Raw genomic sequence first — 16,645 nt, 5'->3', positions numbered from 1 at the left:
CTTCTGTATTTTGAGTTGTTGATGATAATAATAATAATATTATTAATTTTTATTTATAGGGCGCCACTATGTGTCAATACACAATACGAGGTGAGACAGCACAGTACAGTAAACAATAAGCACAGTTACTTCAGTAAGCTCAAAGCACAGCGGGAGAGGGAAGATCCGCATACGACGGAGCCCAAGAAGTAGGGCACGGATGACAGGGAGACCCCCAAAGAGGAGAGGAGGGAGCAGGAGGTGACTGGGAGTAGAGGGTCCTTGAGGAGGAGGGCTAGGTAGTTGGAGAGCAGAGTTAGAAGTGGTGGAAACAGGAGGAGAGATGACCCTGCTCAAAGAAGCGTACAATCTAAGGGGTGGGGTAGACAGACAGAGAGACACAGGGGAGAGAGGGAGAGAAGGAGGAACGGAGGCAGATTAAGGGAAGGGGAATGAAGGGGGAGAGGCAGAAGATAAGGTAGGAAGTTAAGTGGTAGACTGGAAGGCTTTAAGAGTGTATCCTGTACTCGCTCTGACTTGTGTTTGGAGATGTGAATCAGGGGCATCCTATTTTTACTTACACACATTTTTAAGATTTGTCTTTTTGGAGGTGTATCTTTCCATGTCCCATAGCTGTAGTGCAATTTCCTGAGATGATGATGGCAGCATTTTTGTGCCAAATGTATCTATACGCTAGATTTAAAGTCTATTGGATTCTAAGATATGTGCAACTTTAAATATAGCGGCAGAAACATAAGTGTATGGATGCATTTTTGCATGTACGCAGGAGTCACAAACTTATGTTAAACTCTAAATTAGGGCCTTTTTTTTATGGTTAAGTTATGCTGCACATTGACCAATGCGGGCTGATCGCTCAGTATCTGGGATCTATGATCTCATGGGTTTCATTGGTTGTCAAGGAGTGCTTTGGTTGCTATGGGTATCGGCAGTTGCCAATGAAAACCATTCCAGCCACCTCCGGTCAGTGGTGGGATTCCTCAATGGAAGACTCTCTTTATATATGTCTTCTCAGCTGCCATAGTCATAGCTCTAGTGTGTCAAGGTTTATGCAAGACCCTTTATTCTTCTGCCACCGGAAATATGTAACTTAAATACTTATTTTTTGTAGGAATCAGTCTTTAGGTACATTTGTGGGGAAATTCCATTATATGCAAAGTGTCTCCACGTAGATGTCTGGCCTGAAATCTTGAGGTGTGAGCAAACATAAGTGAAGGTGTCAGTACCGCATTAAACAGAAGTGTGCTCAGGAGATTATTGTGTTAGGCTCTCATGGCACTTTGTGGTTAATTTAATTCCCTCCCCCCCCCCCCCCCCCCCCATCATGGTTAAGGGTTAGCATGGGTCTTGAATTTCGGTTTTAAAATGTTTAAGGTCCTAACTTTATGGAAACAAATGAAACGACCGGTCCAGATGTGGACCTGGAGTGCCGCTAAGGATTGCCCTTATTAACCTGGGTACAGAGTTTAATAGGAAACCTACTATTTCCCAGAGTTCTCCTGTAAAGCAGTGATGGGCTTTGCTGCTGGGAGCCCACAAGGCAGTCTCCTGACCCTCAGGCTAATCTTGCTAAGCAGTTTCTAACAGACAAGAGGAGGGACACAGGATCACACAAATGGTCAGGGCAGACAGTAGGTTTGGTGAAATGTAAATGGTTAAGGTCGCTGGCATACAAACGTAATGAGAACAAGAGCGTTGGTACACAGAGAATCCAACCGGGGATATAACCAATAAATTGCGCAAACAACCTAGATACATAACCTGTTTGTCGGGCAGAGCAGAGTTATAGAGCTAGCGGGGGAAGTCACAAGTGTGTTCCGGAATGAAAGACTCAATCGCGACCATAGAGACAGACGTGTAGCACAAAATTTTGTCAAGCTGTTACTATAGTCCTAGATAAGTGGCTCACATGGACTTTGGCTTTTGGTGTATGTAACACATGGATCAGTGGGTATAAATTACAAATTTGTTGGAGTCTTAGTCCCAATGACTGGAGTAGTAAGAGCGTTACATAAACCTTTTGTTTTAGCCAGTGGTTTTTCTCTGTCTTTTCTCTTTTGCTTTGGAGGGTGGTTTATGGTGGTCCGGTTGCAGTAAACACTGATGTAGCTTTCAAGTAAATAGTTGTGAAAAAACTCCAATTTAGTAAGTAAGTTTGTGAAGAAAAATAGACACAAATGTAAACAAAAGAATAAAACAGTGATGAATTCTAGGCAAACAGGTGCAGAAAGTGATCCAGATGTGAGTCTCTAGGCTTTCCTTGGGCGGGGCTGAAATGAGACCTTGTCTGGCTTATATGCTTAAAGACCATCCACTATTGCAGTTGTACCTGCTGCTTGCCTCTGGCTATATAACCTAATATTAAGTACTTTTCCATTTTGCAGAATGTGCTCCAGACGTAAGGGTATATAATGTTCAATACATGCATTCATTTCACATTATATTGAAAGTGTGTCCATACATCGGCTCAGTATACACCTAACTATTAAACCATAAGAAGAGAAAAATGTTCAACAGGTGCGTCCATGTTATATTTAACACATATCTCAATAAGGAAGTTATATAACCAGAAACACTTGTTTAGTTCAAAGGTGCATAATAAATATCGGAGTGTGTAATGATCTACAACATTCACAAACGGACCAGGATTCATTTGATTCTTGCCATTTGCAGGTTATGTTCAGTTTACAACAAAATTGAAGACTCAGATTTGATAGTTTGCAATTTGTGAGGGACACACGGAGGTCGCCCAGATATCTTAGAGTCCCCGTCAACAACAGTAGCAGGATTATTGGAGGATCTTTGGAGGTATAGGCGAGTAACCTATCAGTCGGTGTGGTGAAAACACCTTCAAACCCGTTCCTTTATAGAAGGAGAGAGTGTATCAACAAAGCGTTATAATGTTTTGAAATACAATTCTGATGTTTCATTATACCCCTTAAACGATGGCAAACATTTTACCAAATAAAGTTAAGCAGTCAATGGTAAACTCCATAGACAAATTTTGTATTTCAGATGACATGCATTTTAATCACACATCTTAAAGAAGTCCGTGGAGAATAAGTAATCACTCTGTAATTCTTTTTTTCTGACGGTAATGGGACCTTGTGGTATTCACGTGTCACAAATTTACCTTTTTTTTTTATACATGGATTAGTGTTCTGATGAATGTGTGTCTGGTAACAAATGTGCCTAGATGTTGCAGAATGAATTGAATTAAATACAGCAGCCTACGTCTGCTTATTGCCTCCTCAGAAGTGCTGTCAAAATCTGCCAGTTTTGCATGTCTTAATGGGAGCGTCTCCAAAAAACATATGTACCCTTTGAGGGTCATTAGAGTATCCCCTGCAAAACAAAACCCCATTGTATTTTTGTGTAAAGAGTGTGCATATCTACAGTAACCCCATAGGTGTCACAAAATAACCTGATCCATCCTTGTCTGATCAGCTTATCCCATTATAAGGGGAGCAAACATCTTATGCTGTTTACATGAAAACTGTGTGCTGTCTCCCCCTTGTGGTTAAATTATGAAATGTTTTGTACATTCTCTAATAAGCAAATGTTACATTACCAATTAACCCATCAGTCCTAAAATCTTATATGCAAGAGTTTTAGAACTGAGCATAATTGATATAAGTTTGAGGGATAAGATGCCTTTTTTTTATTTACACATTGCTTTAAATTTTTACAGAACACAAACGTTTTGTAAATGGAAGGAAAACGTCAAAGTTTTAGTGAGAATTACAGAATATCACATCATACACTTTCAAACATCTTAAAAAATCATGTAGGATGACAGTATTAAAGTTCATATTTCAATATGCCTTTTAATATTAGGTCAGCTAGTATCTTATATTTTGTAACATTTTAGAACCTATGGTTTATAATGAAATGCTATGTTTTAGAAATCTTCTTGAAGCCTCTGATTGAGGATAGAAGTAAGTGAGTACCCACTGTGTGCATAAAACATTGTCTGCATTTTGCAGGTTGTTACAGACCTATGAACAGTCAAGATGGCGGAGGGTAATTTTGATCCCTGTGAGTGCATCTGCTCCCACGACTATGCAATGCGAAGACTGATCAATTTGGTGAGAAGAACTATGTTTCACTTTTTTTTCACACTATTCCATAGATTTATAGGTCAAACCACACAGAAAAAATAATTGTTCTACAAAGCCTTGATTAGCAGAGTTGTACACATTTCTACCTATATACCTGCAAACACAAGAATACCAGTCCTATCAATTCAGTAACTTCTGTATGAGATTAAATGGGGGCTAATGTACACCCAATTATAAATAAGGATACAACAAGATTAACATTGTATACTTGTCAAGGAACCCTTAGGTATCGTATTATCTACCACCAGTTATTCCTTATAATACACAAGGGATAAAAGTGACGATGACACTATATGATTATAGGTTATAATAGCGCTACTGTAACAGCACAACAATATTATGTGCCGCATGCTCTTACAGTATAAGCATTACATGTGATTTACAGGTACATTTACATTGCAAATCAATGTAAAAAGAAGAAAAGTTGCTATATTAGACTTACTTTAACTTGAAGTCTCCTGTTTTTCTGTATGCAGCTTAGGCAATCTCAGTCTTACTGCACAGACACAGAATGCCTACAAGAACGTGAGTATGTCTTCTCGCTGTTTCCATCTCTCAGCGTGTAATTGTCTTGTTATCCTTACTGGTTTCTGGGTGAACATTTTTCCTATGTTCTGTTATAAATGTAGGATGAATGTGACACCGTCAAATGAAATCTGTACAATTTGAGCATTGGATATCTGTATATTTTTAGGCAAGGAATGCTGGTTTGTAGTACCCCCAACTCCCGGTCAGGGTTCGTACTATTGACAATATTAAACCTCACTGTAAACCTACTTCATACATAAATTCCTCCACCAATACTTCATCATGTCCACTTTGAATAATATTCATCCAGCAATAGCGTCAGATGCAGATAGGAGAGGAGTAGCTCATTCTACTTTTGGTTGCCATCCTTCGGGTGATCCCGAAAGGAAGCTCGATGGTCAGGTGTGGGGGAGACACGAACACGTCACCATGGCCCAGCCACACAATGCCGCCATTCACGCTGGACCATGATGATGCGATTCGCAACGCCTTGTGTCCTTTAGGCCACATTACACCCACTTCAATTAGAAAGTGGATGGGATCCGGGCTTTCCCGTGTTCCCTCAAGAACCCCTAGAAATTCGTGAGTCCCAGACATTCCAGAAGAATAGGCAAGTATGATTTACCTATTCCCAAATATTCCTAGCTAGGTTTTTTAATTTTGATATTCTTTGATTCAATCCGCAGATGTAGGACTATCAAAGGTACCTAGAATCTACTAACATTCTTTTGAGGCTCGAGCTTTTAGATTTGCGCCTCCTACTCTCTGGAACCCTCTGGCTCTTACAGTCCGCCAGCCTCACACTCTAGAAATCTTCAAAAAACAGATTTGCCTATGCCCTATGCATTTCATTGATGTACCTGCATATTCATCATACCCGATTCTTGGCTCTCCTTTCTGTATTCTATTCATCTTTGTTTATTTTTAACATGTGTTTTTTTATCTGCAAATGTAGAGTGCTTTTGGGAGAAAAGTGCTATATAAATTAAATTATTATTATAAAGAAGGTGACATATAATGGAATCTACCCAGTGCCGAGTGAGGATGGCACAACATTTAAATACACTTTGGCAAAGTCACCAATAATAGTGACTTGTTCTTTCAATAAATACAAATATGCAAAGAAATAAGATTCTCTGTGCTGTGCAGAACATTTATATAAAATCAAATCTCCCTTTTGCTCCCTGTATATTGACTATAAATGAAATGGATACTCACTCAGCTGTGGTACTAAAAGAGCCCTATCTGCCAATATAAGCAATAAAAACAAAGTGCTTGGGACAGTAAATTTAATAATAAAGTTATTTGTGTTAGTCCGCCTTCCCCTGCAGCTGAGACCTAGTATAATAATGGTTACTGTACCATTAAATGTATCTGCTTTAGAGAGTGAGGGTTCTATTAATTACCCACTGCAGCGTGAAGCTTAAAGGTGTGCTCAGGAATGTGACTATTTCCCCCAGAATGAAGGCTAGACGGGCCATACAGGTTTACACTCCTGTTTTCTAAGACGTTCCTTACTCTCGTCATTTGGAGCCGAGGGAACACCTTCATGTACTTGTGAGAGGACGGACTGTACATTATGATTACTCATTAGTTGTCACAGTCCTTTTGAAGAGGCGTTAACCCTTAACCATTGGGGGTTACAGTTCCGAGCAAGTTCAGCAACTATGACGTCTTTGCTGTTCAGAATTGTGATACAACAGATCTGCATGGACTGACCTTGTGGCGACAATTCTCCCCCGACAAGCTAACGAGATGACAGGGCGCAATGATGGATCTCATAGTTACAGAACTGTGTGGTCCACTCTGCATAATCATACATTTAATATCTGACCAAAGGCTATAGAGCCTCTGGTGACATATTAAACAATTTAACATGAGTTGTTTTTTGTTTTTAATTCAGTTCAGATTAATTAATGTGGGGGAAAACCGAGCAGACCATTGTGTAGAGGGTATGATATAGAAGCTCCAGAACTGTGTGTGCCAGCTAAGCCACAGTATCTTCCCAGGTGCTCAGTCAACCTACCATCTTATAGGCAAGATAGGTGGGTTATTTGTATTGTAGCACCTTACATATTAAGATTTAATTTTTCCTTAGTTTTTCTTCAGAGAAAAATAGTTTGGTAAATATTAAACATTTATTGAAGCTTTATCCTTCACTGTCCCATTAAGGATAATTACCATCTTGCTGTTTGTCACATTACTCAACCTCCAGTAAAGTTTGTTTTTCACATGTTGTCTCTCTCTACAAAGGAATACAGACCTTCTGTTAAAGCATATACAGGAAACAAAAATGTTCAAAAATACACTGATGCACAATGCTAGATAAATACATGGAAAGGCGCAATATGTATCTCATTCAGTATAATCATTTTTATTCTGATATCCGTTTACATACTCTTGCGTTGGAGATGTATCATAAACATACAACTTTAACCCCAGTGCGTACATAGCCTTACAGAGAAGCAAGTACTGTTGGACACCTAGGGCTGTGATAAAACAATCTCATTGTAATAGAAGATTATTAAAATGAATAAAATATCAAAACTTTTAAGGTGGAACATATATGTGCTGGTATAAAAATGAATTTCTAAAATAAACTCAATATTATACCTTGTCCTTCAGAAATCTAGACATGCCTCCTTTTCCAGGAGCTTTTCTTTAGAAATACAGATTTATTTATTTTTAAAAGCCTTAATTCTGGGTCTCTGTATAAATGTATTTCTTTAAATGAAAGTTAACCCGCCCCTAGATTGGGAATTACAGCCTACAAACCACACCTCCCTCTGGGTCTCTATAGATCTATAGACAGCCTTGACCTTGCCACAAACACATCGATCCTGTTGCTCAATCTACGGGTTGAGTCACAAAATGATTGGTCAGTGGTGTAATCGGACGATCCGCTCATCTGGTTTCTTTGCAGCCTGTTGGTGCAGCTGGGACATAAGCACACACATCACTATGTCAGATGATGATGAACATCTCAAGAGGACCACTATAGGGGATCACAGTGGTGTTCAACACACACCCTGCAATATTGTGCCAATTACCCAATATGGGCTGTGATATGTGGCCACCTTTACAGACTGCCAGCCACAACTCCTCCACCGCTCCCTCTGTTTTCTGTCTCCATTTGAAATGACGCAATTGGTTGATGTTATTTACACAATCTGGCTTTAATAAAGAGATATAGGTTAATTTAATTTAGGAATTTGGCTACATATTTTGTACTGGTTTCCTTTCCTCGCCAGTGCCGGGACCCAATTCCTCCGGGGATGGTGGAATTAGCATTGCAATGATCGCCATGGCCTGGCTTGTCATCGGATTCATGTTATACCTGCTAAGACCCAGAAGTTTCCGACGATCCAGGGCAACTGGAAAACCTGCTAGTCCACACAATGTGAGTCTTACATCTGTCTCTATTCCTTTCTCTTCATCTGTCGTTCCTACTTGTTATACCACATTTAGCAGACATTGTCACTTGTAGCAGTTATTAAATACATAGCTGTTCCTGTCTGGTTCCAGCAAGGCATGTACAGGTCATACAGCAACGTGGGCACTAATGTCCTGCAAATGCACCTTTCCTCTGTGTCCTGTAAGTGAAGCACAAGACAACACTTGCAAGTAACCCAGTAATCCCTTGCTAGAAGAGGGACAGTGTGCTATATATACACATCACTGGGAACAGCAGGGCTTCAATGGGTGCAGAAATACTATATTACAGCAATAATTGTTGCGTTTTATTTATACTTTAGTTGTGGTTTTGTATTGTTTTCAACCTATGTATATAATTTGCCAGTCCATTTTAAAGAAGCACAACATACAGATTTGCTTAAAACTAATGGTAGAGATAGATATATATATATATATATATATATATATATATATATATATATATATATATATAATTTTTTTTTATTTTTTTTACTGTCCTTTCTTTGCCATGATACTAGTTAACATGATTTAGCTGAGTGGAGACTGTAGGGATTGCCCCAGGATATGGCTGACAGGTCACACTGACACATTCCTGTCCATTCTTATTCTCGTTTTCAATCTTGGTCACCTCCACAACATTTTGTCCCTAATATTTTCACCTTTGTGTATAAAGCTGTATGAAAGTGCCAAGAAAGAAAATAACAACTTTGTAGTGGTTATGAGTTTGTTTCAAGATATTGTAGAGATTTGGGGCCTGATTTTAGCATTGAATGTAACAATCATTATCATCTACTTCATCATAGTGAACGTATTTTAAGATATATGTTTAACTGAAAAGAAGACACTTCGAAGGGACGTGCTTAACTTGTGTCTGCACGTTAACGTCCTGATCCACATGCAACTCTAAATACGGAAGCAAGTTGGGCACGTGAGCAAAGCGTCACTAATGCACCAAAACAAATCTTTACATTGCACAAATCCACTTTCGTGCTACTCTAAATCAGGCCCTTGATACCTGTAAAGAGTAAAGCATCAATTAATTGTCATATTTTATTTGTAGGATCCAGGCCGTGAACCGCCAGCCCCTCCGGTAGACTAGCCTCCAGGGATCTCTAAACTGCTACAGTTTTGCACGACCAAATGACTACAGAATGGCCAGACTACTCTAAAATTGATAATCAACTTTTTTTTCCTTTCCACTGATGCTGACAAATGCTTTAACGGTATCAAGTGATCCAGAGTCTGAGATGCAGTATAGATGTTAGGGTCTTTGAATCAGAGCTTGTTCTTTGTTCCAATTATTCCTGCAATTCTAATGTTCTTTGCTTGCAGACTTAGGCAGAAGAAGACAATACTGTAAATGTCCCTTTTTAGTAATACCTTTGTCTGGCCTTAATAGAAGTCTTCAGACACATTACACAATGTATTTTGTCACACATTACCTGGTACTAAGAGTGCCTCTGCAGATGTTAATACTAATGTGAACCTGCCACCTCAAAATGAATTTCCATATAAGAATAGGCTAAAAAGAAACATTTCCACCATTACTACAACAATAAAAAGATTGTTTCATAGTAATAATGCAACGCCAAACGTTGTCCTGATACCTTCAGGCTGCCATGTAGTTTGTTTGTTTGTTTTTTTTGTTTTCTTAACATGACCTTATCTCCTAAACTTCGTTTTAACTGTTATAGTTCAGCGTTGAGTCCTCTAGTACCAATTTTTACTGTGCATTTATAAGGAATACTGCTAGCGCAATACAAATTTTACTTTCAACCTTGTCCCACATATCTGGTGGAAACGGTTCACATTTAGACATGTAGTGGGCTGTAATTTACAAATGGTGTTTATTCTCTAATCCGATTTCTGTTTGTTCCTGTTATAAATGAATCTTTGGTTTCCTACACCGTACATTGGATGATCTTGAAGATATAACGGCCCTGAAACCATACATCCGTGTGATAATATCGCACGAACGCCATCAGCTAAAGTGCCAAGGCCGTTGGACGTCGGTTAACCTACTAAGCATGCGCTAACGTTGTAAGGCATGGCGATATGTGTGTGCCACAAGTAGTTCTGCCTACTTCTACAACAGCACAGAAACAGAGGCATTGTCCTACAGTGACACATGTAATTGAAAGATTGAAATTCAATATATATTGAAACCTTTCTACCTGTATATGAAGTGGGGGTTTCATGCTAAAATACTATTGTCTTGACAATTTGTATTAATTGTCTTTGGAATGATATATTATGTTGTGATTGTTAAAACTGAGCTGTTGCATTCCATTTCTTTTATGAATGTCCAATTTTGCCATTGTGTCAAATTATTTCCTAAGTTTCCATGCATTGTAATCTTCACGTTTCCCCCCAATTCCGTAGGGGTTTTACACAGCTGGCTTAGCCGGGCATCTCTAAGTGTTTGCAAAATCTTTTACTCTAACTAAGATGAATAGCTGAACCGTAATCATTCCAAATTCTACTATACGGCAGATACATTTCTTTATATTATAGTATGGACTACATACTGTCATGTGGATCAATAAGAAATTCTCATTTATTTAGATCCTTAGGATCACATTAATGCAATTATAGTTTTCAAGGTTTTATATGATAAGCTTCTTTATTATATTGTAATATATCTGTAAATCAATACTTTGGTATGAAATAACTATTCCATAATTAAATACATGTGTCTTAGATGAAAGTGTCAGAAATGTGTAAAAGCTTTAGATATTTTAAATTGTATTGGTACACATAACAAAGCGGATGTCGGTATAAGGCGCTTAGGACAATAGCGGGTAAGTGTAATGGCTGGTGTACGGTGCACCAATAGCTAAATAATAAAAAAAAGTGAATGAGCAATTGTGTGTTCAGTGGGTATTGAATGTGCTGTTCTATACTCCCATATGCTGCCCTGTGACTTTCTGGGCTACTATAAGACTGAGCAGGGAGGTCAAAACCAGCAGCTCCTTTCTTACAGTAGAATAAAGAGCAATGTGCTCTGCAGATAATACAATAAATAAGTAGGGAACCTTTAGTCTTGGCTGTTGAGATTAAGGCTAGTGGTCCAGGACTGCACAAGACTAGTATTGTACACATAATTTTATTCTCCTCCTCTGCTGGAAAAACGCTTATATGAGAGAGTAAAACTATAGCTGAAGGTAAATGCAGCGATAAAATGCTCCTCTTCTTAGATAATAAACCCCTGGCCTGGTGTATCTCTGTGTGACATTACCGTAAAGCTAATGTCACACAGGGCTACAGAACACTACCTAGATTGGTATTTCCCTCTCCATTATTGTCTAGCTGGAGATTGCTCACCCTGGGAGCCCAGAACCTACATAGATTATAATGTTAGAGAAATGTAGTAGGTAAATGTTCCACGGTTATGAAACGCTGGTGTGTTGAAGCCCTGTATGACAGTACCATAAGTCTACATCCACACCAATGTTTTCTTGTGGCATTTTAGCAGTGTAGGCAATTATAAATAATAATGTTCATAATTCACGTTTCTTCTTGGTCTATCACGTTTTGTGTGATTTGTGGCCTTACATGTAGAAATGTGTCTAAAATACAAGTCATTTTAACCCATTGGCTGCCAACATGGTTTTTTTTTTTGTTTTTTTTTTAATGAGGACAATGTATCTCAGCTGTCCAGCAGTGTGGCTCCACCTGAGCGTTGAGGCGTAGGGAAGCGGGGTACATGGGCTGACATGAAACATCTCTGTGCCCTGCTGTTCCCTCCCTGATCAATAAATGTTCCCCAAACCAAACTGCATTATAAAAAGCTGTTTATTATTTTGTTATTAAACAGTTATGCCATTGGATCCCAATCTTTCTCAGTTCCAGGCACCCTTAGGCTCTCCATCATTTTTTCAAGGCACCCCTAAGGCAAAATAATTGCCAAGTAGTCCCCCGCCTTGCTTACCACCGTCCCTGGCTGCGGCACCCAGTTTGGAAACCACTGAGTTATGCCCTTCAAACTGTGAAATGTGGATTGATTACACAAAGGGACTTAGAATTAGGTCCATTTATCACGTCGCAAATCCACAGTGTAGATGTATAGTTTATACAAGGTGGGGTCATCCGCTAACTGAAAGGAATGTCCTCTAGCTGGGGAGTCACAAGTTACCTTTCTGGACAGATTTTATCATAGTCCTCTCTGGAGGAATGCACCTTGTCTATAAACGTCTTACACATAGCAGCCATTATGTAGCTGTTCCTGGGTGTCCTCAAGCTCTCCAGCTTTAAAATAGAGAATAAAGTACAAGTACAGTCACAGAGTAAAATGTAAACAGAAATGCGCAGGATGGGTGTGGTTTGGTAGCTAAACGTTGTTCACGCAGTAGATAAAATGCCAGGTCTGCTGGTCGCATGCCTCCCTGGGGCACTGCCAGCTGCTTTAACCATCAGGTTAACTAAACATTACATTCTAAACAAACTTGGAGAAGGGCATTTCAGGTGTTGATAAAAGGTCTCCATGTTGGCAGATAGTCAGTGAGTGAGTGGGAATGGATGTAACACATTGACATTTGTGTGCATTGTCTCTATGATTATCTTGCGTTGAAAATATTTGATACATTTACCCCCTAGAATGAGAAGTTGCTTTTTGGCCTGTAGATGTCTTCCAGAGACCCATATAGACTGCCAAACCAGATCTATATGTGACGGGGAGCCACCAGATGTCAGGATGGATGGGCCACAGGTCTACCTGTGTATGTGGTCACCCCCTCACTGAGCTAATGGTGCCCTGTATTATCCAGAGGTATGACAAAGGCATTCAACAATGGGGTCTTTCGGATTTGGCCATACGTCTTCCGATCGGCTAGCCCAAAATCACCCATTGGTGATCACAGCTTTTAGTTTCAATTTTCTCCTAAACTGTAAAAAAGTCTATCGGTAGTGCCCTGCACCAGTATTATGGACAGTGTATAGGTAAAATACCCACCACTCCCCTCTCCCTAAAAAGGGCAATTATTTGCATATAACTGGCCTCATAGATTGTTGTTTGTTTGTTTTTTTTAATTTAAATAAATGTGAACTATAAAAGGTACATTCACAGAAAACATTTAAACAATGCACTTTACCCATCAGAGTGGACATTCCAAACTATTATTTATCTCTTGATGTAATTATACATGGACTGAAATGATCACTTGCTTAATGGTTCAAGAAAATTCAAGGATGAATATAATACAAATGTTTAAAAACATATTAAAAGAAGATTAATCACCTCTGTATTGTTTGACCTGAGCTACAGCATGTCTCTGTGTTACATCAGTTACTGTACTTAGTGACGGATCATCAAACTGTTGTCCTTTGTGTTACCTTCGAGAAGACAAGACTGGTGGTTCACCCGTATTAGCCACATACAGGAAAGTCTGCAGTGCCTATACTGTTGTGTTAAATAATCAATGTGTCTTGGTTAACTGTATCAAATTGATGATTAAAATTGCTCAAACAAAACTTGCTGATTGTGCCATGTAGATTACAAATAATTCAGAGTAAAGGGCTTGTACTATGCACTTTCTATTTACTTAATAAACCGTGATTACAACCTGGTCTTAGGACTTTTTTTTCTTTTTTTTTGTTAAAAATTATCTAAACACACTAAGCAAAATTCAAAGTGATACCCCCCCCCTAAAATAAAAATTCAATAATAATGCATTCATTACTACAGGGGCTTTTCCCATTTCCTGCCAGAGCAATTATTGGGCACATTGTATATAAAAAATAGCACCGAAAAGAAGCTTATACAGTTATGGCCAAAAGTTTTGAGAAGGACACAAGTATTGGTTTTCACACAGTTTGCTGCTTCAGTGTTTTTAGACCTTTTTGTCAGATGTTACTATGGTATACTGAAGCAAAATTACAAGCATTCCATAAGTGTCAAAGGCTTTTATTAACAATTACAAGTCTATGCAAAGAGTCAATATTTGCAGTGTTGACCCTTCTTTTTGAAGACCCCTGCAATTTGCCCTGGCATACTGTCAATCAACTTCTGGGCCACATACTGACTGATGGCCCCCCATTCTTGCCTAATCAATGCCCACCTCTTGATGATTGACCACAAGTTCTCAATGGGATTAAGGTCTGGGAAGTTTCCTGGCCATGGACCCAAAATTTCGATATTTTGATTCCCTGAGCCACTTAAGTTATCACTTTTGACCTATGGCAAGGTGCTCCATCATGATGGAAAAGGCATTGTTCATCACCAAACTGTTCTTGGATGGTTGGGAGAAGTTGCTCTTGGAGGATGTCTTGGTACCATTCTTTATTCATGGCTGTGATCTTAGGCAAATTATGAGTGAGCCCACTCCCTTGGCTGAGAAAGAACCCCACACATGAATGGTCTCAGGGTGCTTTACTGTTCGCATGACACAGGACTGAAGGTAGCACTCACCTTTCCTTCTCTGGACAAGCGTATTTCCAGATGCCCCAAACAATCTGAAAGGGGATTCATCAGAGAAAATGACTTTACCCCAGTCCTCAGCAGTCCAATCCCTGTACCTTTTGCAGAATATCAGTCTGTCCCTGATGTTTTTCCTGGAGAGAAGGGGCTTCTTTACTGGCCTTCTTGATACCAGGCCATCCTCCAAAAGTCTTCGCCTTACTGTGCGTGAAGATGCATTTACACCTGCCTGCTGCCATTCCTGAGCAAGCTCTGCACTGGTGGTGCCCGATCCCACAGCGGAATCAACTTTAGTAGACGGTCCTGCCGCTTGCTGGATGATCTTGGGCGCCCTGAAGCCTTCTTTGCAACGATTTAACCTCTCTCCTTGATGTTCTTGAAGATAGATGGTTGATTTAGGTGCAATCTTACTAGTAGCAATATCCTTGCATGTGAAGCTCTTTTTGTGTAAAGCAATAATGACTGCACGCGTTTCCTTGCAGATAACCGTGATTAACAGAGGAAAAACAATGATTTCAAGCACCATCCTCCTTTTAAAGCTTTCAGTCTGTTATTCTAACTCAGTCAGCATGAGAGTGATCTCCAGCCTTGTCCACGTCAACACTTTCACCTGTGTTAACGAGATAATCACTGACCTGATGTCAGCTGGTCCTTTTGTGGCAGGGCTGAAATGCAGTGGAAATGTTGTTTTTGGGATAAAGTTCATTGTCATGGCAAAGATTAATCTGATCACTCTTCATGACATTCTGGAGTATATGCAAATTGCCATCATAAAAACTGAGGCAGCAGACATAGTGAAAAATATTTGTCTCATTCTCAAAACTTTTGCCCATGACTGTAGTATATTGAAAGAGAAATGTTAAGGTTGGACTGACCCCAGATAGGACTGACAGGGCAAATGTAATCATTATTTGTCTGCTTCTGGTGGGGATGATATGTATAACAGCTGGTATATATTGAATGTATATTTAAAAAAAATAAAAATGGCCTGATTTAGAGTTCACAATTGTATGTCACTAATAAAGGCATAATCCTACCACCGCAAAACTGCAGCACACTATAACAGGAAGAGCGGTAGCACGGTGTTCTGTTGTTATAATGTTAAACCAGATGTTGTCCCGCTGTAGATACTTACTGATTGTCAGGATCAGCCTAAACTCAAGCAGGGTCAGGCCTCAATTGCTGGTATCCTCCAGCATCCAATACCAAGAAGAGACAGGTTTAAAAAGAATGTTCAGTCTTTAATATTAATGGGAGATCATTCCCAGTATTCCTTTCACAGTTAATGTTAATTCTGACAACTCAACTGAAAGCACATTTGTATCTCGAAATATTTCAACTTGCCAGTTCCTCACAGATATGGATATAAATATACACAGTTTATATTTCCAATAAGCAGCAAATAATTCACAAAATATCAATGTTAATAGTTTAGATAGAAATAAATGATTGTGCAAAGTTCATGATTGCTGTAGATAAAGTGTGCGCTAGTACCGGACCAAGCACAAAGGACTCCCAGAAACTGAATGGTAATCACAGTCTCCACACATAGCTGACAGGCTGTAGTGCAGTACAGCGCTGGTACTTGCAGCAGGATGAATGCACAGAAACCAGGACTGGCAGTTACATATACAGAAGCTAACAAACTGTTAATGAAGCACAATTGTGATATTTGCAATCGGATGCACTTGTGGAGCCAGAATGACAACCACAGGCAGTGATGCTGATAAAATGTAGTGAACAGCGCTGACCCCAAAGTATATGCAGACTGCGCTAAAGCAGTTAATCCCAAGGTTTATAGATATGGACACAGCAAGCAAAGGAATCGGCAGCAGCAGGGCGCATGCAGGTGCAGCAGTGTGCGGCAGCAGGTACTCTGCTCCCACAAAGAGGTAAGTGTAACGGTCAGCTATAATCCAGAATTGATGCATTAGTCAGAGGAGTACAGCACAACACCAATATAATGTTCGCAGCAACAAGTGTTCAAGCAATAAACATTTTGGTAGTAGCGCTCAGTCCCAAATATAAACAGTACTAGACATTTAGGGGTAAATGTATCAAGCTGAGAGTTTTCCGGCGGGTTTGAAAAACCAATCAGATTCTAGCTATCATTTATTTAGTACATTCTACAAAATGATAGCTAGAATCT

At 39.4% G+C, this 16,645-nt stretch overlaps 1 protein-coding gene across 2 annotated transcripts in view; it reads left to right on the top strand.

The window, feature by feature from the left end:
* SMIM14 (small integral membrane protein 14) overlaps nt 1-13,645 on the top strand; it is a 29,249-nt gene extending 15,604 nt beyond the window's left edge. For both annotated transcript variants that reach the window (XM_075194802.1, XM_075194803.1), the window contains 4 exons: nt 3,984-4,085; nt 4,595-4,643; nt 7,898-8,046; nt 9,142-13,645. In XM_075194802.1, the coding sequence (XP_075050903.1) occupies nt 4,011-4,085; nt 4,595-4,643; nt 7,898-8,046; nt 9,142-9,180 (312 nt within the window). In that variant the 5' untranslated portion in view covers nt 3,984-4,010 and the 3' untranslated portion in view covers nt 9,181-13,645. The remainder of the gene's footprint in view (nt 1-3,983; nt 4,086-4,594; nt 4,644-7,897; nt 8,047-9,141) is intronic.
* Nucleotides 13,646-16,645: the final 3,000 nt, after the last annotated feature.

The sequence above is a fragment of the Mixophyes fleayi genome, chromosome 1 (assembly GCF_038048845.1).
Source record: "Mixophyes fleayi isolate aMixFle1 chromosome 1, aMixFle1.hap1, whole genome shotgun sequence".
Taxonomy (NCBI): Eukaryota; Metazoa; Chordata; class Amphibia; order Anura; family Limnodynastidae; genus Mixophyes; species Mixophyes fleayi.
Note: the sequence above shows the minus strand (reverse complement) of the source record. Positions and strands in the feature narration are given on the sequence as shown.